Source organism: Salarias fasciatus, chromosome 15 (genome assembly GCF_902148845.1).
Source record: "Salarias fasciatus chromosome 15, fSalaFa1.1, whole genome shotgun sequence".
NCBI lineage: Eukaryota > Metazoa > Chordata > Actinopteri > Blenniiformes > Blenniidae > Salarias > Salarias fasciatus.
This window is the reverse complement of record NC_043759.1, coordinates 11466002-11491403: the sequence shown is the minus strand read 5'-3', so window position 1 is coordinate 11491403 and position 25402 is coordinate 11466002. Positions and strand designations below refer to the sequence as shown.

At 44.2% G+C, this 25402-nt stretch overlaps 1 protein-coding gene across 1 annotated transcript in view; it reads left to right on the top strand.

The window, feature by feature from the left end:
- The window catches only part of stxbp5a (syntaxin binding protein 5a (tomosyn)), a 74455-nt gene extending 58369 nt beyond the window's left edge, over positions 1 to 16086 (top strand). Inside the window, exons 11-27 of the mRNA XM_030110935.1 lie at positions 1448 to 1520; positions 1731 to 1878; positions 3166 to 3233; positions 3565 to 3605; positions 3839 to 4059; positions 5398 to 5570; positions 5994 to 6119; positions 6456 to 6607; positions 7812 to 7874; positions 9402 to 9455; positions 11157 to 11207; positions 12114 to 12395; positions 12574 to 12943; positions 14283 to 14448; positions 14584 to 14695; positions 14777 to 14997; positions 15977 to 16086. Of these exons, the coding sequence (XP_029966795.1) occupies positions 1448 to 1520; positions 1731 to 1878; positions 3166 to 3233; positions 3565 to 3605; positions 3839 to 4059; positions 5398 to 5570; positions 5994 to 6119; positions 6456 to 6607; positions 7812 to 7874; positions 9402 to 9455; positions 11157 to 11207; positions 12114 to 12395; positions 12574 to 12943; positions 14283 to 14448; positions 14584 to 14695; positions 14777 to 14997; positions 15977 to 16018 (2363 nt within the window). The 3' untranslated portion in view covers positions 16019 to 16086. The remainder of the gene's footprint in view (positions 1 to 1447; positions 1521 to 1730; positions 1879 to 3165; positions 3234 to 3564; positions 3606 to 3838; positions 4060 to 5397; positions 5571 to 5993; positions 6120 to 6455; positions 6608 to 7811; positions 7875 to 9401; positions 9456 to 11156; positions 11208 to 12113; positions 12396 to 12573; positions 12944 to 14282; positions 14449 to 14583; positions 14696 to 14776; positions 14998 to 15976) is intronic.
- Positions 16087 to 25402: the final 9316 nt, after the last annotated feature.

Genomic DNA, 25402 nt, shown 5'->3' with positions numbered 1-25402 from the left:
TTGACTTGATTCCGTGTGTTTCAGTTTGAAGAAGAAGAAGGCTTTCGGGTAAAAGTTGCGATTGTGACGGTTCGGACAAGAGTCAGGCGACACAGCAACACATTCCAGTAACGAGAAGGCCTCACAAAGACAGGAGCACGAGTGTGTGTGTGCGCGCTGTGATTAGATCGTGAACAATAATGTGTGTTTACCAGGTGATGTGTGAGGATTATGTTTGCATGAGAACAGTCTCACACACACACGTCAGCGTACGCCTATCTGTTTTTTAATTATGTCGAGGTGTTTGCCTTGATGCGTGCGCATTTCTGTAATAAATATGAAATTTCCCAAGGGGGATGGATCCGGCCATCCAGTTTCATTATCTGACTTACAGAATGTCATATTGATACTTCAGTCTTTTGTATCCACAAGCTCTTCATGCAAATTAATTTACTACTCAGTTTTCTGCGTTGGGAGACGGAACGGAGTCAGGCGTGAGTCATGCTGATCCTGCATGTATGTAATCCCTGCTGCTGTTATTGGCACATATACAGCATAGATTAGTGAGTTACGTAAGAACAGTGACTGGATTATGTCACTGGCATCCCGATGTCGGCGCCCACTGACCTCATCTGGTAATGGACATCTCTGGATGTCCGGATTACACAATCCAGGTCTGGGTAGTAGCATGTGCTCGCACATGCTTAAAGGGCCATTAGTGTTCGGAGGTGCTTGATAATCCTGGATGGCGTGACTGCAGACGAGGGGATGTCGCCAAGGCAGACGGATATTAGATCGTAGTCTTTTTAACAGTTTGCAGACAAATAACATTTATAGATGAGTAAGGAAATTTGAATTTGAATGACCTGTGAGTCTGTTCAGAAATAGATCTTATATCTTTCATCAGATTTTCCCAAGATTACATCTCAGTGCAACAAGTCAGTGATTTGAGTCTTTTAACAAATAGATGTTAAAATATCATGAATGATATAATCTGAATGAACCTGCAGTGACAAAAAAAAAAAAAAAAAAAAAACCTTTTTATCCACAGCAGCAATGATCTTCTCATAACTTCGCAATAAAACTGAGTGAAGTCTGCTCTGGCTCTTTATATTAGTCATACATTATATACGTATATACTGTATATATTCACCCTTTCATTAAAGCAGTTCTCAATCTAACATGAGCCATTAATTTTAAGGCAGGTAATGAAATTCAGATCTGATACAAATATTGAGACAGAGCAATATCCCCCCACACAGTGATACATCACATAGATTATTAAAACGTGAGTGTGAGGCGTTCGTGGCCCGCCTCACGTCTCCGGGCCAAGAGATATGATTTAGAGCCATCGTGGGAAATTATTTACAAGTGCTTTGCAGATTTGAGTGAACTTCTTTCTGAATGAATTACAAGACTGATAAAAGAGAGGTGTGGTGACTTTTACCTCCTGCATTTCGTTTTGCAGATTTTCAGGAACCTTACGCTGTAGTAGTCCTTCTAGAAAAGGATTTAGTGGTGATCGACCTTGCACAAAATGGGTAAGACTTCATTAGATAACATTTATTCATTGCGTCTCCTTTTGGGTATTTATTGTGAGTTGAAATACTACAGTTGCCTTTCTTCCACGTATCTTTTATACGTCTTCGCAATGCTAAATTCAAGCAAGCATGCAGCCCTGCATGAGACTAATGGACCGGCAGACAGAATAATTCAATTACGAATGACTTTGTCTGTGCTCTCTTGAACAGTTACCCCATATTCGAGAACCCCTATCCTCTGACGATCCACGAGTCTCCTGTGACCTGCTGCGAGTACTTTGCTGACTGCCCTGTGGACCTCATACCTGCACTTTACTCTGTCGGCTCGCGGCAGAAACGACAGGGCTACAGCAAAAAGGTACGTCGGTGGAAACATCCGTATGCGTTTTTTCAGTCTGTAACATTCCTGCTTACTTATAAATATATTCGAAAAACTTCCTGAAATAACATTGAGGTTGGATGGACTTATTTAGACTTTATAGCTGGAGAATTGTGTCAGCTAATATGAAATTGCAGTTATTTATTGAAAGGGAACATCATTCTGCCATATGAGCCTCACTTTCCTGTTTATGTTTAGCACCGCTTAGCAAATTGTCTCTCATATTGTGGTAAGCTTGTTTCATGGCTGCTGCTAAAGCACGTCAGTGCCAATGCACGGTGTCACGGAGCCACCAGCATGGCAGTCTGTGGCTTCAAAATAGTTTTTAACATTGAACCGCGCCAGAAAAAAAAACCTTCCCGGAAAAAACAGAAAGCACTCTGAATTGACAGGTGAACTTATTATGAGCAGAAGTCAGCTGCTCTTCGCCACCATTAAACGCAGCCGAGGTGAGCTGTACTTTAATCACACTGAATTATCAATCTACCGTTGCATTTTCGTAAAGTACACTTTAATGCTGTCTTCAGGGTGCAGTTTTCCCTCATGTTGTCCTGCAGCTGCAAAGCCATAAAAAAAAACAGCAAAAATGCTTAAATTAGGTGTGAATATCTCCAGTACGACAGCCTTTCACCATCAGGCCAAACAAGAACAGCAAGGTTAGGAGTAGAAAGTTACCTAACGCTCCTCCTCTCCTGCTGCACGCCTCCTCTCGTTTCTCATTCTCGTCTCCTCTCCTTGTATCCTCTTAGACAGACCCCCTGCCCTCCTAGACATTATGTATGCTTATGCTCTTTTCCCTGTCGCCTTGTTCTAGCTTTCTGTCGGAAATGTCAGCATGTACTGACCCAAACTGGCAGCCTGGCGTCTTCCTTTTTCTTCTCCTCTCTCTCTCCAGCTCCTTTTTTTTTTTTTGCTAAGTAAAAGCCTGAGTGAGCTGCAGGAGGGCATTCTCACATAAAGATCACCATGAGTCATCCTGGTGACCTTTGTATGTGTCGACGTGTTCAAAGCCAAACCCCACACACACACACACACACACACACACACTCAGGCTCAGAGATGGCGGTGCATAATGTATAATTGCAAGACATGCTGAGAGATGTATACAAAGGACTCCTGTTTCCCCTGCACACGCTCGCCGGCGTGCAGTTTTATCATCGCCATCTCTTTCCGCAATCAATGTGTTTATTGACACTGTGTTTATTGACGGAGCTGCTCCTGCACTGTCTCCTTCGCTAATGCAGTCCGTGTGCTCCGTCTGTCCAGGAATGGCCTATTAGTGGTGGGAACTGGGGTCAAGGCACGCAAAGCTACCCAGAGATCATCATCACCGGGTAAGACGATACTGATTTCATTAGCATGAGCGTTGTTATCCCGCCGCCATTACTTTCACCCCCCTACACTGTCAGGTCACACGCTCGTCTTTAATTTCTTTTTCTTTTTTTTGTTACTGTAGGCCATTCTGTATTCTAATCATGTTTACACTGCTACCTTCTGATGTTCATTATCGCGCTCTGAGCTGTCAACAAGGCGAATATATTGTTAGGTTAACTTATAAAAACGTATAAAATCGTGGCGTCTTCAAATTGCTGAGCAGGCTGTGCAAGATCGGGGTCAAATAATAAGTGCAGTGTGATATTGTTTCTCTCTCTCTTGTAATTGCAGGCATGCTGATGGAACTGTGAAGTTCTGGGATGCCTCTGCAAGTAAGTTCTTATCGCAGCTCATTTTAATTCATCTCGGAGAGCTTGGTGCAAAACAATGAGGGATGTGAGGTTGAGATATCGCTGTGTCGGGTCAGTTTCTGAATGCATATTTTGCATGTTTTTACTCTACATTAGCTCCTTTCAGAGACACGTTGCCTTCATTTCATGCATCGTTTTGAGTTTGAAATTGAACCTCTTTCTTCCCGTATTGTTTCTTTTTTTTTTCCTCTCAGTAATGCTCCAGGTGCTCTATAAGCTCAAAACAGCCAAGGTATTTGACAGGAACCGGTCTAAAGAGGACAAGGGGAGCACTGAAGTGTCAGACGAAGACCCCTTCGCCATTCAGATCATGGCCTGGTGCCCCGAGAGCCGGATGCTGTGCGTGGCCGGCGTGTCAGCCAATGTCATCATCTACCGATTCAGCAAGCTGGAAGTAACCACAGAGGTGGTGCAGGTGGGGTAACTGCTTCAGCTTTGTCCCTTACATAAAATATGGAGCCTTCATTTTCTTGTCCACGACACAAAAACGGAAGACGTGATGCAACTCGGGGTCTCTCCGTCACCAAACGTTTTGCCTGAATTCTCCTCACTGCTCACTTTCTGCAGCTTTGAGATGCTGAGGCATATGAAACACACACACACACACACACCAAGATCTGCCTAGTCAAAGGCAGTATGGTTACCATGCCAACAGACAGAGCGGTGAACAAGCAAAGCTCGACTGTCATCATAATCTGCCCTGATAGCGACGCGAGCGCTAATGGGAGTGTGATGCTCGTCGGCGTTTAATGAAATCAAGAGAAAAGCGGCGTAATCTCCGCACGTACGCTCTTTCACAGGCATTAGCGTGCGGACATGTATGCTGGGTTTGTGCTGCGTGGTACTGTGGAGTGATAAATGGGCTCCCCGGCATGTTCCAGAATTTTTTTTTTTTTTTTTTTTTTTTTTTTTTTTTAAGTCTGGCAACGTTTCTCCTGGCTAAAGCAGCCGGTGCCGGGATGTTGTTGCACCAGACTTAAGAGAGCTCTCCTGTCAATCACGGTCCGTGGGCAGCACGCCGTCGGATATTGAGCTGCTGCCCTTTCATGTTCAGCACTGTTTGTCCTAAACATCCCAACATTTCATTTATTAATTTAACACCTGCAGGAGCTTAAGCTGAAAAACGGGGATTGAAGACAGGCTTCTTTCTGTCTTTTTTTTCTCTCTCTTCTTCTCTTGCATGAGAAAAAGATTCGAGCTGTACTCCTCCACTCCAAGTGGTGCATTGTGGATCGGGGCTCGATACGCGGTGGCAGGAGACTGTAATTAGGAGAGCGGCTTCACTTTGCACAAGGTCAAACACCTCTGTGTGACCTTGCAGAAATGAAAGCGGGAGCGGATGAAGGCGGGAGCGAGCGAGAATGTGAAGAAGGGCCCGGCTCGCTCTTCACTCCCACGTGTCAGCAGGGCCGGTGAAACTGACAGAATGCAAACTGAGGCGGCGCATGTGCGCTGCGTGCGTGCGCATGTGAGTCTGGGAGGTTCGCGTGCATGTGTGAAGGCGGAGGTTACAAACGGCGAGCTCGAGGGAGGACTTGAAGGAATGTTTGAGGGCTGGAGGACCTCAGTGACTCTCAGTCTGCCCACACAGCCGTCAAACCATCCCCGCCGTCAGAGCCACTCGGAATGCGTGCGGATTTTGTTTCGGATTTTGGAACTCTTTTGCTTAAACTTTCAGCTGTTTATGACATCAGTGTATGTTTATACGTCCAACTCCGTGTGTGTGTGTGTGTGTGTGTGTGTGTGTTGTCAGTTACTGGAGGTGCGAATGCAGTATGAGCTGAATGACATGGAGTCTCCGGACGGCGGGGGTGAGCAGACGTCAGCGCTCCCCACCCCCGGCGCGTCACCTCAGACGAGCGGCCCGCCTTCACACCCCTCCACCAGCAGCAACAACTCGGACGGAGGCAACATACCCTGCCTAAAGTACGAAACACACACACACACACACACACACACACACACACACACACACACACACACACACACACACACACACACACACACACACACACACACACACACACATACGCACCGCGACATGGAAACACTTTTCCCTGAACTCTCATCGGCGGCAGGGCCACTTGCACACTCACTCATACACACAAGAGTCTTGCTTGTCGCCTGAAGCACACTTGCACAAACTTGCCGGGTGCCTGAAGCGTTCTTAGCCGCAGCCTCGCCGCCATTCCCCCGCAGACACTCGCGCCAGACCCTCAACACACCGCTGCCTCAGAGCTGCAGCTGCGCCACTTGTCATTCCCTTCATGGAACCTTTTTTTCTCTCTCCCTCCGCTGTCACTGCCGGTCTTCATTCCGCCTCGTCTCCTCCTCCTCCTCCTCCCCCAGAGTTCGCAGCACCCCCTTGAAGCAGTCGCCAGGTTACCAGGTAGACCTGGTGGTCCAGTTAGTGTGGGTGAGCGGAGAGCCTCCTCAGCAGATCACAAGTCTGGCGCTCAATTCCTCCTACGGCCTGTAAGTACACAACTACACGCACTCACGCGCACACACACACACACACACGCCCACCTTTCATGGCTTGATTGCATTGACTGACATTTATTTCACGGAGAGCTCCTTTGCCTTACTCATAACTATGACTGTAACTTTAGTCTTTACTTTTCTTTTCAGTTGCTCACACGCTCAACACGGTTCTCTCATTTTTGTTGTGTTTACTTAAACAACATTCTGCTTTACGGTTTTCAGTCTTCTATCGTTGAGAAGACTCTCACCGGCCTTCTTGTCCTTGTCCTTGAAGCATTTTATCCCTTCCTCTCTCACTTCCTGTCTGACATTGTCACCTGTTCCCAGACTGGTGTTTGGCAACAGCAATGGTCTGGCGGTGGTGGACTACGTCCAGAAGACGGTCGTGCTCAACCTGGGAACCGTGGAGCTTTATGGTTCCAATGACCCCTACCAGAGACAGCCCCGGTCGCCAAGAAAGACGAGGCAGCCGTCCGGAGGTAATGAAGAAAGATGGCGGAGCGGGGTGCCAGACGGAGAAACTATTTCCAAACTTTCCTGACTGTATAAAACGGCGAGGACCACAAAACCAGGTTGTTTTGTTCTTAAAAGCCAGATGGCTGCAAGGATAATTAGGAACTCACTAACGTCCTGCGCATTTCCAAATTCTTAATGCTCTGCAAAATTAATCATTCAGCTCCTTTTTTTTCTATGCCAATCGAATACCGCTTGCATTAGTGATTATCTAAAGATCGGCCCTTTGATATAGTTTTTGCTGCCTGTTGGCATCTTTCTGATTTGAACCATGATTTTTCTTTTCAAGAGAAACAAACAACGGAGAAATGACTCTTTCTCATGGCTTTGATTGACTTTTCTGTTTGTGTGCCTCGGTCTATTCTCCTGCTGTACAGCTGCACTGTTGAAACAATCCTCACTCCCTCAGAGCTAATCAGTGTTACTTCAGCATGGACACACTGCCACCATGTGTCAGACGCCAGCAGTGCAGATACAAAACACTGACGCAGTGACACGATGATGAACTGCCGATGCTTCAGCGAGATATCGATCTGTGCAGTAATGAAACGTGCAAGGATTTCTTTTTTTGGTAGTTTATGCACAGTTATGCTCGGGAAATGATTCTGCAGACCTTGGAAAATGTGTCTATGCACACACACACACACACACACACACACACATCCAGACGCTCTCGGATGCACGGGAAGATGCGGGTGTGAGTACACACACGGAGCAGCTGGTGTCAGCGACTGGCTGGCACCTGTCACAGCTTGGCCAGCGTGAGCAGTAATCAGGCGTCCAGCTGTGTTTCTCTGCCAACAGGGACTGCTGTCTGCTTGGCTTTCTGCCTCACAGGACAATGTCACATACTTACACTGAGACTCCTACACACACACACACACACACACACACACACACACACACACACACACACACACACACATACGTAGTAAATACGGAAATTGGCTTAGCAGCAAAAAAAAACAAGACACATTGGAGTTGCAGGAGCTTCTGACGGGCTCATCTATTGGTCCGTGTGGCTGAGAAGAGAAGAATAAACATGCAAATCATGCGTTTGTATAAAAGTTCCAGTTCAGTCTATGAAAAACATGTCGCAGTCTCGGCTAATGTGGCTGAGTGTGGCTCGATTATGGATCTGACTGTGAATTGCGATGATTTACGCCTCAGGTCTGTGCGACATCAACGAGGGCTCGGCCACGTCGGAGGACCGCTGCAAGTCGCCCACTTCAGGTAACCTGTCCTTCAGTGTCAGATCAGAGGAGAGAAGAGTCTAGAGAAAAGGGCAACAAAACGCAATCACAGTAAAGCAGTCGCATTTGTACCAGAGATCCAGTGTTTATGCATGCAAGAAGACAAACGGTTAGAGAGGAAGATTAATGCTTCAAAAGAGCAGCGGCGTTTAACGCTGTTTTATTGAAACTGTTGCTCATCAAACTGGAACTGTACGGAAAAGGTTTTTGTTGAACCATAAAATTATCTTGCTGTCAATTTCATTCTACCCCAGTCTTTAGAAATGCACTGTTTGACTTTAATACCTCAAGTTTATGGGTTTTTGAGTTTTGCTTTTTTCTTCTTCTTTTTTTTTTTCTTTTCCTCCCATCGTTGCATGCATTCTTTCACCACTTTGCAGAGTTCAACAGGCAGGAATAAATTTGTTTCACTCTCACTTTATATCCTGGGGAACTGGGTTTTTAGGCTGTGAATGTATCCAGTCTGTGTTGCTCATTTAAAGTGTACTGTTGGGATTATCGAGCGAAAACTCTGCAGTCTGGTAGAAAAACACATCAATTTACATGAATCAGTCTATTTATTTATAAAAAGGTTTGGGGTATTTTTGCATTTTTGAAAATAGCATAATAATCATATTTGCATAATTTTGACAAATATTCTCCAGCCAGATAAATTGACTATTAACAATTAACTTGTTCTGTAGATTTATAACTATTGTCTGTGAACATGAGGAATCATCTTTAACTTCCAGACACTTCCTGACTGCTCTTCTGCAGCCTTCTGATGAACGGGGAGCGGTGCATTCTTTGGTTCATCTATTACTCTTTAATCTGAGTCATTAGTGTTTTGAGCTGAAGGTGCTTGAGGAGCGAGCGGCCCGGATTCCTCTCATTAGAGCTGACTTGGCATCAGTGCGACGAAGACGAGGAGCTTTTTAAAAAAAAAAAGGTCAGACAGGAAACAAATCTCGAAGTCTGCTCGCTGCTGTTCCCAGGTCTGAAGGCTGTCCCAGCCCCCATGTCTGGTGCCACCAGACTGTGGTCTGATACATCTGTCTGCTCTGCATTATTCATGGCTCCGAGAGAGAGATAAGGTGCTTCGCTGCGAAAACTGTCTGCTGTAACGAGTCCCGAGTCAAGGCCTCAGCATCTTATTTTTTTTTTTCTTTTTCAGTAAGACAGTCTGTTGGTGGGGAAAACAGGAAACTTTTTACTGATGTATGTCAAAGTATGATACATTACGTTGAGATAGGATTTTGAATTTTGATACAGAATATTGATTTTCTTGGCCAAAAGGTTACATTCTTCAAAACACATGATTCTGTAATCCTTTAATCCAAAATCTTATTGAAAGTACGAATGGACTAATATTTCTCCCCCAAGCTGACTTAGTGAGTCATTATTTTCCTGCAAAGGTCAGAGGAAAATACATTTTAACAAGCTCGGCGAGGCTGTGAATGGATAAAAGGTGTTTCTAACTGCGCATTTACTGTACTCTACTCTCCCCCCACCCCCATACCTCCTAAAGTGTTGACGTCAAACAGCAACCTACAGCAATTCTACAATGGCGGTGGTAGAGGAGGTAAGATTGGCTGGAAATGTCCTTGAGAGGCTGAGTAGGAAGGACGCACTCGGTCCAGACTCGGTGGCCCCTGTTTGTTTCCTCTCTGTCGTGAAGAACCTGTCTCTGTCCTTCGTGTCCATACTCAAAAAAAAAAAACAGTCCAGAGCAGAGAGAGCCAAAGTTCCACTCTACTTTTAACATCAGCCTTTGCTCCATTATCTTTTGGTATTCTTTTTTTTTTTTTTTTTTTTTCTAAAAATTGCAATCCTTTTGTTTTTTTTTCAAATTGCAAGCAACAAGATATATTTCTATGTGAAAAGACATTGAGAGGACTGAAAGGTGCTGGAGCAGAGGCTAACCTGGAAGGACGGTGGGGCTGCAGCTGTCCACCTCTCATGTTTGCATGCTACATGTGTGTAGCACGAGTGTCCAGACTGTAAATGTGCCTGCGTTTGACGTCTGTCCCGGTACGACTGTCCGCGGTGCAGGAAGCAACTCATCTGTCCAAAACGTCCCCGTGGATCTTCAGTGTTTGTTGGTTGTGGAGATTAAAGAATACGAGGAGAGTCTGAGTCTTGAATATTTCATTTTTACCCAGATCTGATCATACCGACACCAGAGTAGTGGGTTACTGACTTTGTCATTCCGGGTGTTTTTAGATAACTGCTGTTGGTTCGTTGTAGGTTGTTTCCATCAAGCTCGCTGTGTTGTCCGTAAAGGGAAACTGCGTGTACAGGATGTGCGTGTGTGCGTGTTCCATGTCCACAGGAAGGGTATTCTGTTGGGTGCAGTCTATAATCTCACCTTCAGATCACACCAAACACGAAGGACCTTTCATTTCACAGCTGAAGGTTCATGGAGTTTTCTGCTATACGAAGCATAACTTAAGCAAACTTCAGCCCGAGCAGAAATCCAATCGGTATGAATAAATAAAACTGCGAGGAGGTCTTCCAACTGGTGGGCCACCTTAGACTTGTCCACAGAAATACACACATTTTCTTACAATGTTTTTAAATGAAACTTTTGTCATTTAATTGCAAAAAAAACAAACAATTTCACAGAGATCTTGAAGTTAAATATCCAGAACATGACTTCACTACTTAATGAAATACTAGTGAATGTAATTTTAAAGTGCCTGCATGATGAACATCCCCTTATATCATCTTTTATTACTTTACGCTCCGGCATACAGGGGAATCGATAGTGGAAATCCTCATTTCTTTAGAATTAAAAAAAAAAGAAGAAGGAAGAAATTCCTCAGTAATTCTGGACCACCTTTTTCACTATCTTCTTCCATGTCCTCCTCCATCGATTTCTTTCCCCCGTTTCCTCCTTGTTCTTGGTGCATGCTCCTTCGGCATGAAGGTCCTGAATGGCCGTGCAGTCTCGACGTGTCTCACCGCTGCTCTCTCTTTCTCTCTCGTGGCATTTTGCAAAACTCCAGGACTCTGTTTTGTTTGCCACAGCATGCCTCTGTGATCCACAGGGTTGTTGCCGCGTCTATCTGCAGTGTCTTCCTCTCCTGTGTGAAGCATTTTGCCTCCTCTTGTCAATAAAAAAAAATCCCCTGGCACTTTGTCCTGCAGCCTTTTGTCATTTTGGTGTCTTTCCAGCTTTGTGCACAGTCCTGATTCCAATGCTCGTCACTTTTAGCTTTGCATGGCATCGTGTCCTAGCTTAGACGTGTGTTTGTAAAGAGGGATGTTCTCTTTTTTCCAGCAAAGATGTCACGGAAATTAAGCTTGCCTACTGAGCTAAAGCCAGACTTGGGTAAGCCTTGACTTCGTGTCTCCAAACAATCTGTATAAAATGCAGTCCTAGTTCTTCTCGCTCCAACTGGACTCCGCCACCTTCCTTTTTTTAGTCTAGCATTATCTGGTTATTAGTCTCAAAATTGGCAAGCTGCGCAGATTTTTTTTCTTAAGTTTGCATGCGTCCAAAGTAGCACTGATCTGAAATTGGACCATTGAGCTGCCTCAAATTGATGCAATTGAACCGGTGCCCCCTCCTCCGCCGTCCGGCGGCGGGGCGGGGGTCGTACTGGAGGTCAGTGGTGCTCAGCTAATACTTGCTCACCGCATCTCACTCGAAGGCTTTTCGTAACTTCTGCAGCTTCCTTTTTTCTCTTCTGTGTTCCTCATGTCTTCCTTCTCTCTGTCCGAATGATTCTCTAAAATGTAAACGTCAAAAGACATTGTCTTCGTTGGAATGGTATACATTTTATCCCCCCCCCCCCCTCAAATGTCACAAAATTTGTCGGTAGCCATGTCTGATTTTGAAATGTCAAAAAGTGCTCTATTCAGCCACAGAAGGCCGGTTTTCTGCTTGATAAAACTTTGTTGTGAGGGACTGAAATGCAGAATATATGCATGCATTATATTTGACCAAACAGGCTGACTTTATTGTAATAAAACTTACTTTTAGGCCTTGTCTGTGCTAGAGAATGAACACCATCCATGAATTATTCTGTCTTTACTGAGAATTTAAATCAGTCTCGTGTTTCTTGTACCTTAGAATATAAACCCAACTCTATTTACCTTTATAATTTGCTTTAGCTGAAGAAAATCCGAACTTGTCAGCCTGATTTTAGAAGAGCACACCGTCCACGTGTGTGTGTGTGTGTTGTGCCGCTGCTGCCTTGCGGGTGCTTTACCTCTCTGTGTGTTCTCCTCACTGTCCTCCTGTCTGTATGCCCGCCGCGGGGTGCCAACCCATTAGACCACCGGGACAACTCCTTCAGCCGCTCGCGCTCCTCCAGCGTCACCAGCATCGACAAGGAGGCCCGGGAGGCCATCAGCTCCTTCCACTTCAGCGAGACCTTCGCCCGGAAGGGCGACGGCGCCCTGACCCCCTGCCTCTACGTGGGCACCTCCCTGGGCACCGTGCTGGCCCTGGCCCTCACGCTGCCGCCCGCAGGGGAGCAGCGGCAACTGCAGCCGGTCATCATCTCACCCACAGGTGAGCGTCGAGGGAGCCGAGCTGTCGAGTCATTGCAGTTTTTTGAAGATGAGCTCGCTCGGCACTACGTTTATTAACACCCCTGATGCTGTGGTTGTATCATGTCATGGTGAGCGACGTAAAGCTGCTGTGTGTGAACTTTTAACAGGCTATTTTCTATGCTCCACACACACACCAGGTATGCTGGTGCGGCTAAAGGGAAACATCCTGCGAATGGCCTTCCTGGACTCGGGCGGGTCCCTGCTGCCGCCTGCCTACGAGCCCTGGTACGAGCCCAACGTCACGGCGGACGGCGAGGAGAAGGAGAAGGCCCGGAAGCGCCGCCCCGTCTCCGTGTCGCCCTCCACCTCCCAGGACCTCAGCGAGAGCCAGTACGCCGTGGTCTGCTCGGAGAAACAGGCCAAAGTCATGTCCCTCCCATCCCAGACCTGCATCTACAAACACAGCATCACGGAGACCTCCTTCATCTTACGGGCAGATGTGGTCCAGATGAGCCAAGGCGTGTGTGTGGCTTGTTTCTGTGCCAACGGCCACATCATGACCCTCAGGTGAGAAACATGTCAGCCTGGCTCTACAGCCTGTTAGTAATAAAACATATTAACTATGTTTGTTTAAGTAAATCATGCATGTGTTGTTTATATCTGATGTTGCTTTGATGTGCTTTATTTGTCTTTGAGAATTTAAGAACCAAAAAATGAAGGTTAGGTGTCAGTAGTTTGATCGTGTAAATCCATTTTGCATTTAAAAAATCAGTAATTATGTCAATAAGATCAATGCAGCCTTTTGAAGGACGGAGTGTTTGGGTGCAGGTGTCTGAGCATAAGCTCATCAGGCTTCTCTGTGGCTCGTATGGTGGTTGTGCATTTGGCAAAAACGTGAGAACGAGGATTACTGGAGTGCTGGCTTGCGACCGGACTGCGGAGACGAGGATTAGGAGGCAGGAAAAGTTTGGAGTTTGAGAGGTTTTTCAAATGACGAGTATTATAATTCAGGGGTGACTGGCTTTACTTAAAATGTACTTGTTCTCCCTGCTGCTGTCTTGTAACACACACACACACACAGACAGACAACTACACACTCCTGCCTTACCATGGACGATAGGACAGCAGATTATTCAGAGCCGAACCAATAAAAAAATATCCCAACAGTGTGTCTTTTTGTCTCAAGCAGAGAGTAACGTGGCTTCATTCGGTGAGATTCCCGATAATCGTTCAGAGAGTGAATTATTATTTTATAATAATTATTGTGGTGCAACAGACTGTCTGATAATTGCAGCGGCAGAAATTAATAAGCTCATCATTAAAGCTGACAGGTTCATATTTTCCACACTGCAGCCTCAATAACAAAGGGAACAGCGGGCCGATTTGTAAACACAGGAGGGAATTATTTGCACGTCTCATAAATCCTTTTTTCAATTCATCTGTCCCAACATGTTATGAAAAGTGGTTATGCACTTTCCATGACTTTAACCCTTCAACGTCTGGCAAAATCTGTCTTCGTGCTCATAAGAAACCCTCACAGACACAACATGTTTGTCATTCTTTAACTCTTTACCTTTAACTCAGCTTGTGACAGAGCTAGTACCACTGGGCAGGTTCTCATGTTGTGGTGTATTAGTGTCACTGATCCTCATTAATCTTCACTCTCTGAGTCGAGACAGAGACAGAGCAGCCGTCCATATGGACGCCTGACAAGGCGAAAATGTCCTTCTGTCTCCCTGTCTGTGTTGATTTGCCTTTCTGTTATCTTTGGTATTTCATAAGCAAAAGAAAATGGAAAATATTGTTTAAAAAGTCACTAGTTGTGAGTAAATCTACAAATACTGTTTCTTTTATTGTAATCCATCAATGTAAAACGGTGCATGTCATCTCTGTGCCTCCTGTCCAGCGTGCCAGGACTGAGACCGCTCATGGATGTAAACTACCTACCTTTGACAGACATGCGGATAGCCCGGACGTTCTGCTTCACCAACCTCGGTCAGGCCATGTACCTCTGCTCCCCGACTGAGATCCAGCGGATCACCTACAGTCAGGACACCTGTGAAAACCTACAGGTGTTTACAGTACAGCTCACCGAGTATAAAATGATTCATTAAAGGAGGCAGCTGTAAATTCAGTTGCTCCACGTTAATGTTTCTGCCTTGCCTACAACAGTTTGTTGTTTTTAAGTGTAGTTTTTGATATTTCAGGAGATGCTGGGGGAACTCTTTACTCCGGTGGAAACCCCCGAGGCGCCGAACAGAGGGTTCTTCAAAGGCCTGTTCGGCGGAGGGGCGCAGTCGCTGGACAGAGAGGAGCTATGTACGCTGAACTCTTTCAAAACGTTTTTCCCGTGCCGCTCGGCTCGGCCTCTCACTCCCTCTTTCTCGCCCCGTCACTCAGTCGGCGAGGTAGCAGCTGGAAAGGCGTCGCGCAGTCTGGCCCAGCACATCCCGGGTCCGGGCGGCATCGAGGGCATGAAGGGCGCGGCCTCCGGGGTGGTCGGGGACTTGGCACGCGCCCGGATAGCGCTGGATGAAAGAGGCCAGAAGCTGGGCGAGCTGGAGGAGAGGACGGCTGCCATGATGGCCAGTGCAGATTCCTTTTCCAAACACGCCCATGAGGTCAGTGAAAAGGTCAAAAAGGTTAAACTCAGAGGAGAAATGTGACTGTTTAGGAGTGATAATCCCACCAAAGGATATTAAGGTTATTTCAGGTCTGGATTATATCCTAAAAATGAATGCTAAACTATCTTGATGTGATTATCTCCCTATGAAATATCTTGGATTATATGGTGAAGTAAAATGTGATCATCTTCTTCAAATTATGATGGAAGTCATACTCACTTTCAGCCACTGGAGGGCAGTATTTTACCATGAGATGCCCTGATGAGGGCCAATCAGAGGGAGGCACTTCTTCCAACAGTGTGCTTCTTTTGCAAAACCAAACGACTCATTTAGTACACCAGTAAATCTCCTGCACAGGTTGTTAAAGCTGTTCCACAGTTTACAAAAATGGTTCGAATTCTTTACCCAGAGAGTTCACGTATTTTGGGAACTGCAAGTCAATTAATTTGTTTTCATGATACATAATCATTAATGAGAAGCATAATCTGAATTCTTTAAACATTGAGATCAATGGTCTCCAGCCTGTTTTGTCCTTGTTTTTTAATATGTCTCGCTTTTCTTTTACCAATTCATTATTAAAAATTTGGACTATGGTGGTTTTACAAGAAAAATACTCCTTGCATGGTAAATATTCAGTAAAACAACGTTTCAAAGATACAGACGCCCTACCCATAGACTAAATACTCTGAAACTGAGACGTTCAGGTCCGAGGAGTGAATACTTCAGAAGATGGAACTTGATCATTTGGTAACCAATCCCTCCTTTAAATAAAACCTCAACTTCACAGAAACTCAACGAGATCAATTATCAACACGATTATCTTTTGCAAAAATATAAAGAAAATCTGGAAGTTATCTTAGATTAAATGTTTTCTCATTTGACATAGGAAGGCCATATCTTGATTTCAGGTACATTTAGATTGTGAAACATGCAAACTGACTGCAGAGTTCTCTGTTTATTTTTGTTTTTTTTCCAGATGATGTTGAAGTGCAAAGATAAAAAATGGTACCAGTTCTGATGGGCGAGCTCTGGAGGAGAGGAGAGGAGCTCTGTGGACACGACTGTCTGATCGACATCTGGACACAGCGTGACACCCCCCCCACCCCACCCCCACCCCCACCCCCACCCATCCGTCAGTCCGTCCGTCCACTCATCCGTCCCTCCAAGCCTTCTTCACTGAGACACTTGGGATTTTTTTTCCCTAGCACAATGTTGAATACTGTTCTTACCTCAGTCTTTGGGTGGAACTGAGGGGTCAACAGGGGAGAAGGACATCCTCAAAGGGAATAGATATCTGGCGTCTATTTTTTTTCTTGCTTTTTTTTTTAAATGTTCTTGTCTCTTTATCTCTGTTCAGCCTCTCCTCCACGGGTGCAGATCGGCCCTTGCAGCCTGGAGATCCCTCATTCTCATTTGCCAAAAATGTTCTCGTTATTGTTGTCTCCGCTCCGTACCCTTGTGGCCAGTATTCAAAGCGACGGACACAGCTGGAAAAAGACTTAATATCAAACGAAGAAACACTACAAAAGATTATTCAAATGTAAAAAGAGAGAAAAAGAATCTAAATACATCGTTATATATACATAGATCTAATAAATGTGCAATGCTGTATCCACTTCCGAGTGACGAGTACAAAGGGAAGAAGGATAACTGATCGCGGGGATGGAAGCAGGCCGAGGGAGGCGGCGATGGAGAGCCATGGGGAATGCTGGGAAAGCGATGCCTCCTCTATGCAGAGAGTCACGAGGATAAAAGCAACTCATTCTGATGTACACTGGATATCTCGTCATCTTGCTCAATCTCTAGACTCTCCTCTGTATCTGACAGACTTTCATATTGTTACCGACCGAGTGCGTGCGTGCGCGTGCGTGTGTGTGTGTGTGTGCGTGCGTGTGTGTGCACCTTCGATTTTCTTGCCATTCCTGTCTTTGTTCTCTGTTGGGTTTTTTGCTCCGTCTGTATTAATGGAAAATCTCTTATTTTTCTATTGTTGTGGAAGTGGATGATCTTTTATTTGCTGGAGAAAAAAAAAAAAAATACATTTGTGACTTTTTGTCTAACAACTCAGATTAATTTATCCTTTTGAAAAGGGCTGGAATCTACACGGAGGGCAAGAATATAAAAGGCATTTATCATTTAGGACACACCGTCATCAGACCTCTCGATTCTTAACACACGACGCGTTATTTCTCGTTCAGCCGACATTCAGAATACCGAAATCCAACTATTAATGATGCAGGACAGTAAAACTATAGGTTATAAAGGGATACATCTGAGTTTTTTTTTTTTTTTCCTTTACAACTGTGTGTATGGCACTGTGTCATTGTATGGCATTACCGTCACTTTGTTTGCAGTGAAGCTCAGATGTGGTGTTTCTCTGTCTGTCGGGCTTTTAACCTTTATTTGTATATAAGTAAATAGTTTGACAATCTAAGACCAACTGAAAAGTAAACGTCAAGGTTGCGCGAGCAGCAACAGAGGAGACAGGCCATATTTTTTCTGACGCCAAAGAGTTGCTTTAGCTTTTTCCATTGCGTTCGCCGTCGGGCCATGAGTGAGACAGTCATACAGCATGAAGCTTCGTCCAGGCAGTGTCGAGCCGGGATCGGATCCATCCACAAATATTCTCGCCATCAGGTTTTAAAGATGAAGGAAAAATCGCAGTGGAACGCAGCCTTTCTGGATATAATCTAACATTTTGATTGGTGTTAACTGTTAAAGTGACTTAGCTGTTATGGCTGTTTCATCAAAACAAAAACATATCCGCTACACCCCATAGAAGACCTACAGTATCCGTGTGTGTGTGTGTGTGTGTGTGTGTGTGTGTGTGTGTGTGTGTGTGTGTGAGGACGTATCCATTTAAGTTATCATTTATTTCATTACGTTTGTGTTTATTTGTTGCTGTTGATGTCCTCGTCTCGCCAGTCGGCAGTTTGTGTCCCGTAGAGTGTCTGTCTGACCGCCTGAAGCTCCCCAAAAGCTACAAAAAAACACAAAACGGCGTCGCACAATAACCTCTGATATTTGGTCTCATTTAAATATGGCGTGCCGTCGTCCTTCACTTGTCGGTCTTCGCCGTCAGGGGAGGGAACGGAAAAATAACTTCAGGAAACATAGTTTGTTTTAGCTTCCAGGCAAACCACAAAACGTGTCCGGTGTCTTTTCCCTCCAACTGTTTGTGTATGTATGTGTGTGTGTGTGTGTGTGTGTATGTATGTATGTATGTGTGTGTGTTTTTTTAATGCTCTAGTTGTTTTTCTTTCTTCATCTCTGAGTGATTCGTTTTCTGTCCATACACTACAGTATGCAGTATTCTTACCTGACACAGTCCACACGAGTTAAACAGCCAGAGGGAGTCCTGTCTATTTGCCATACGCCATCTTCTGTCCTGGATTCAACCGTTATCAGTGGGTTGCAGTATTTTTCTCATTGTAGCCAATTTTTCTTGTACAGTTTTATGCAACTTTCACATGGATGTTTGACTTTATCTGCTGCCACAAAAACTTTAGAAATTCTGTAGATAGAGATTACTGTGCAATGGAAAATAAAAGTGGAAAATGTATTTTTGTGCTCTGTTTTTAAATTTGTATGCAGTGTTCTTTTTTTTTTTAGATGGATCGCAGAGAAAGATTTGCAGGAGAGCAATACAGGTAAGGTGTATTGAATGAATATGTAGAGTTGATGGAGCAGCACATGGCTTTACAGGACTGCCAGCTTCACTGTTCAGCACTAGATGGCAGCAAATACACGTGCTTGTAGAACAGAAAAAGTCAAATTATGAGCCTATTGGTCATGATCAATCAGTTCTCTGACCTATCCCTGCTGAGTAGAGGTCAAGGTCGGTCCAAGCAATAGCATTGGATTCATTAAAATCGTGACACAAGGGATGAAAGGGGTTATTGTTCTTCCTTTATTAAAAGTTTTCTTACTTACATCTCACTTTAAATTGGTTTGTGTGCTATTTGAAACCCCACATGTGTTAAAGTTTAAGTTTAACCTCCACTGGTGGGAGCAGAGCTCCTGACTCATCGTCTGAGCCCAGCGGGATCAAACCATCCACAGTCACTTCATGTGGATCAGCTGCTGTGGAGAGCAGGGAGATTTGCTTTCAGGGGGCTTTGTGAGGAGACGTCTCAGTTTAATCATTCATTCTTGGACAGACAATGATTTCCAGAACAAGGGGGGGGTGGCTTTATTGACTCGGTCCTTCCTGACAACGTGTGAGACAACACTGGGTGACATAAAGCTCAAAGAGATATAAAGCCAGATAATGCAATATCATCAAGAAATTAACAATATAGTCTTTTCTGTGATTACAAGATTCCTTTATTATTGGATAAATAAACAACAAATCTCTTCATCCAAAACATAAAACTTACAGGTATTGATTTCTGGTTAGAAGGATGCAGCAGATTGTGACCGAATGCTGCCTGTACTCCAGCTGATGAACGACCAATCTACGTAAAAGCAGATATACATGCAACAATTTCAATAATGGGTACAGGAGAGCTGCAGCTTCCTGGAATATAAATTTAAATTTGAATTATGAGTGGAGGAAATACATCCAAATAAGTAGCATACAGAAAATATTCGTTTGGACCATGCAGCAGTGAGTCATTTTCCACTCTTTACATTCACAGTATTATCATGCACAGTGCATGTTGCTTTTCTTTAAAGAAAAGCCTCTGCGGCGGCGAGAGGTTGAAAGAAAAATCCAGGGCAGTGAAGCAATAGAGACAAAAGAAAGCAAAGAGTATATGTGAGGAGGGAAGAGGAAAAAAAAAACATGTTGATTTGTTCAATTTGGCTGGAACCATGAAGAGAAGGTCACCAGAGAGAAATGTTTATTGATGCATACTGTTTGAACTACTGACCGGCTGATATAGGTGGAGGCAGCCCGGCGCTGAGTCGCCTGCTCCACAAATGACACGCCGAGTGTGACTGTTGCCGTGGCGACTAGAAACAGGAATGACCCCGGCCATGCCTGCGCGGCAGGAATCCGCCGTGACACCCGGAGGAGACGAGGCCAAGCCGGCCGTGTCTGCTTAAGGCTGATTTAATGCATCCCTCAATTAAAAATGTAATGTAGGAAGGATTTCATTTTAATCTCTCGGTGCAGCGTTGCACATGATGAATCTTGCACTAAGACAGATTTTTTTCCGTGTGTATTCATTTTATGAGATCAAGACAGCTGTCTGATGTTTATTAGGACCATAAAAGCACATCAAAATATGCCGTCTGATCTGTTTCTTTGGGGAAAATAAAGAAATAACTCCTCCAAATCTCTAACATGATCCACTGACAGCAGTCATTTTCTTCTGGGACTAAAAATGATCTTATTTCAGAACGCAAAAAATATCCCATTTCAAGAGTGAATATTGAATTTTTCAGCACTGAATGCTATTTCATTTTGTTCGGTCTCTAAATTGGCCCAAACTAGGAGATAAGGGAAAGAAAGGAAGTTTATCTGGGCTTGTACTTAGTACACAGAATGCAGTCTGCTCAGCGACAATGACAGAATACTGATCACATTTCTGAACAAATCCTTTGAATCAGAGTTAGGCACCAATTAAAAATCCCCACAAACTAAGAAAATAGAAAAATGTGAGACATTTTTCACAGAGTTTTACATGTTAAAAGAAATTCAGATGAGAATAATGAAACTGCATGTTTGAAAACATTTATTTCCACCATAGTGTATCACTGAAAATCATTCTGACGTCCATTTTCAACAACAGCTTATCTGATTCAGGGTTTCTCCAGCTGTGTGTGAAAGCAGGGAACATCCTGAACAGATCAGCAGTGTATTACAAAGTGACAGGCATCCACACACACACACACACATAAACCCGGAGACAGTAGAGCGCAGGAGGAAACTCCAGAGTCTGTGAGAGGAAACTGAGGCAGCTCCTTCCACACAGAAGAGCCCCCAGCTGGACCCAAACCAAGGATTTTCATGCTGTGACGCAGGAGCCCTGACCACTGCACAACACCTCATTTAACGTCTTTTCAAATCGCATTGTACCATTGAAGAGTATGCGTGGAGCTTTTCCAGAATAGTGAGGTGTCCCTTTGCAGGAGCATGCATGAACAATAAGAGGTAGAACATCTTTATAGTCAGACTTCTTCTCTCCCTGCAGTGTTCGGAGCGTTTGGAGCAGTGTTCTGTTCAGTCTCTCAACAGGATTCCCATGTGGGCTGTAGAGGGTGTTCCACAAGTAAGAAATGCCAGATTCTCAACTCCACAGCACTGATCAGGGAGCAGTTTTTCAGGAGACCAAACCCTGAGATGAAACCCAGGAATATTTTCTGTGTTACGGTTTGTTCTGACTTCTTCCTGGTGGGATGTCGTTGGGCGAAAACGGGAGAAATGGTCAGCTGGGACGATACATTAAGGTGGAGGTAAAAACTAAGAATAGGGGGACCTTAGTTATGCAAAGTCTCTTCTGTTAACTTCGGTGGCATTTCTTCTTTGTCTTTGTTATTTGGGATCCATCCTCTCGTTTTCAGTGCTGAGATCCGACTGGTAGGAGGATCATTCTCTTGTGAAATGTTATTTTCTTCTGGTGTGAAAACGTGTGTGATCAGTCATCAGGTGTTCAGATAAGAGCCAAGGCAGCATCCTACAGCACTTCCTCTTTTTCAAGCACTTTGGTCCACCCATTAGTGAGACAGCTCCACCTACTGTCAGGAAAATGCCACAGCAACAAAAAAGGAGAAAGACAGAGATAAAAAGATTCACTCTTCATGCTTTGAGTTCACTTTTACTCAGTGGTTGACCTGTTTCCTCTGTTTTGTACAACTGCAACACTAAGCATTCCTTCGCAACTCCTCCTTTAGGCATGTACAAAGTTCTGTGAGTCTCGGTCTTTAAAGGGGGCCTTAATTATGTAAAAATAGTATTTGACTTCTCAGCTTTTGAGATGATGCAGCAGTCGCCGCAGAGGTGTAATTAATAACAGTGATTATGTCGGCAGCTGATTGAGGTTTTGATGCCTATGAGGTGTTTGGTGATTCTCCCAGACTCCTGTCGGAGCAAAGCCATCATTAAGGAAATCACTTTCAGGTGTGAGTGTCCCTGCTGCGACAATTAACTGATATTGTCTGCTGTTAGCACAATGTCAGGGAGCGGGTCTGCTCTCCTCATCTCCGTTTCAGCTTTAAAAGTTACAGAATGGAGGTAAGAATTAACTCATTCTGTTAGTATTTCAGGCTGAACAGTCAGTTTAACAGAAGAGAGGCGGACGTGGGTTAAAGCGTTATTAATATTCGCATTTCTGGTATTTGAAAAGACGGATCAAATGATAATACACTCTGTATTGTTTGGAATGTTCTTTTTTTTTGGTAAGTGACCGGTCTTTGAACCTAGACAATTTAGTAATGTTTCTGTACTCATCGGCAGCTGTCCTGTTTATAGAGATTAGTGAACGCCTGCACAGTCGGTGCTCACTAGATAATTTGTTGTGGTCTGAAACTGAAACACCCCGCGTGGCAAATAATGGTCGACACAACAGTGCAAGAGCTACTGGCTTTGGGCAATTCTTTTTTTCTTTTTTTTTTTTTTTTTTTTTTTTGTGTGTGTGTTTGTGAATAAGTGTACCTGGACAGCAACTTTTAAGGTAAAATTACACTTATTTTAGTTTATGTCATGACCGAGCTGGTAATTTAGTTGATGCGCTGAACATCATTTGACTGAAATACTGGGATGCTTCAAATATCAGTAAGATAACCTCACTTTGAACCTTCACTCAAAATAAGGCTGTAAATGCATAAACAAGGATACTTATTCACATAGCTACTGAGAACATGATCATATGGTACTATCATGTAAAATTCACTTTTCTTTATTTTAAGAAAATTATATCCTTTTGGTTTTTAATCATTTTAATGAAAGTGATTTTGATCAATGCCACTTCCTCTACATACTTGAGGAGCATTCATATATTCTGCAGTTGGAAATTGTGAGACATGCCATGCTACAGTTGTGGTTCAAGGCTCCGTAATAGCTCAGAGATACAGTAATTTAATGTTGGAAGGGTCAAGTTTAGAAGCATAATGACCATCTTGACCTGCTGTATGCATCTATAGACTGAGGCCAGATGGGTGGTTGAGTTCCAAGTAAATCAGGAAAAATGTGCTGCGCATTTCTCTGCAGTCCAACTCCATCCGGGGGTTCAGTCACTGCTGATATTGTTCACAAAGTAACTAGTTAATTTCAGTAAGTCTTGATAACATGCAAGGAGATTTGTGTTAAAAGTATCACAAACTTCAACCTGTATTTTGTTTTTCTTTCTTTTCTTTTTTTTTTAAATAATTGCTCTGGAGGTTTTATGTGTGTAGGACTTTGAATTAGGAATAGAAATTAGAAATATGAAGTTGAATGTAGTGCCAGTGGGCGTGGCTTAGTTTCTCCAGCTTCAAGTGTCTCTGCTCAACTCAGACACAGCGGCTGCCATGTTGGCATTTTTTAAGAAACACGTTTGGAAAACGGCCCAAAATTTCAAAGCTTCATGAGACGCGCTCTCATGTCAGTGAACTCCTTGAGACCGTTACCGAGGAGTGGAGTTTGTGAAGCTGAAAATGGATCTGAGGCAGAAAACGGGAAAATGTGAGGAGTTTCTTCAAGTGAAAAAGAAAATGAAGATAAAATTTTCCAACTGGAAAAGAAAGAAAAGAAAGAAGTGTCAAAACATGAGAGACAACTCAATAATGGAGGAACTCCAGAGGATGTTTGACCATTTGCAGGCTAAATGAAAGAAGCTGACCAGGGGCCTTACCTATAAAACTCTACAGGAAAATCTGACAATAATCGTGTGTGGGAACGCAACGCAAACTTCTGTCCACAAAAAATAAAAAATATAATAATTGGGAGCTAAAAAACTGTCTGCAGCACAGCTGTACACAATTTCCAAGTAATGGATCCCAATCCTGCGTGAGAACATGACGGTGGTCGATCCCACCCACAATTCTATCCTCAAATCCCCAACTCTACCCCTTGGCACCATATATGGGTATGCAAATAAACTCATGAATGAAATTTGGGTATATTAGAGTGTGTGGCGCATAGCACTGTTACATGCACAGTGGACCGTAAACAACCTAAGAAGAAGCGACCCTTCAGCGAGACAGAAATCCAAACCCTTATTGGTGAGGTGGAGAGTCGGTCTTCTGTCCTTTTTGGAGGACACAGCAGTGGAATGACAAACGGGAAAAACGTTGAGTGGGAGCAGGTGACTACAAACGTGAACGTGGTCAGTGCCATCGGGCGCACTACTGCTGAAGTGAATAAAGTGGTCCGACTTGAAGGTGAGTTGTCATAATTCATAGTGTCTCAACATTGCAGAAACACCTTAAAAAAATAACAACATAAAAATGTAGTGGAAATAGGTTGCACAATATGATTGTGCGTCCGTGCATTATCAAAATTGTTTTGCCTCTTGAGTCAACATGATTTTAAAGCGCTGGAGCACATTGGCTCATAACTCAGATGTGTCATAGTCACAGCATACAATTCTATCAATTCAGAAGCGCCAATTATTAGGGAGTTGGGAGCCATTCCCTGAGAGGATACCCACTGTCTCCTAAACATACAGTAGAACAAATATTAGGACTTAAAAAATAAGCACAATATTGTGGGACTATTGATTGGACTTCCCCAACAGCCATCCATCGCGGCCTGCACCTGCCTGCAGCCTGTTCCCCACACCGCTGTGTGACAGCGTGAATGAGTCGTGGGTAGAGCCAGGCCAATGTGCTACATTTGTGAAGTGCATGTGTGCATCACCTAATTATTTGCGCGTTTGTTGTGTGCACATTCTTTCTGTTCGCAAATGCAAATTCATTTACAGTAGGAGCCCGTATTGCAATATGAGTGCAGCCTACTGCGCCGAATACATTGGGAAAACCGGACAACGCTGCAAATTGCCTTTTAATATTGTCCTGCTCCTTCACAGTATAGGGGAATCTTATATATCTCCTACTCATCCTAATAATGCCATCAAGCACAGCAGACATGGCAGAGAGGGATCGGTGGGATATTCCAGACCTACAGATACAAAAAGTCATAAATATTTGGAGGTCTTGTGCGACGACATATGTAGAATCCTCACCTGTCTGCCATTTCCCTCTGGAATGTGCCAGTAGCCAGGAAACCGAGCGTTGTGAGTACCTGCGTTGGCACGGGGATGGCGCAGTTACAGCGCGTTGGCTGCTGGAGAGCTGGGGCCAAATCTTCACAGAGCTCAACCACAATGGCTCTAGGGAGCCGACAGCAGCTGAGAAGCCACTCATCATCATGGCCCAATAGGTCCTCCCAAACTCAAGATTCTCTCTCTCCTGAAGCCACCATTGGCATACTCTTACACTAGTGCCAACCATGCCATTGTGCGTAATGACGCGCGCA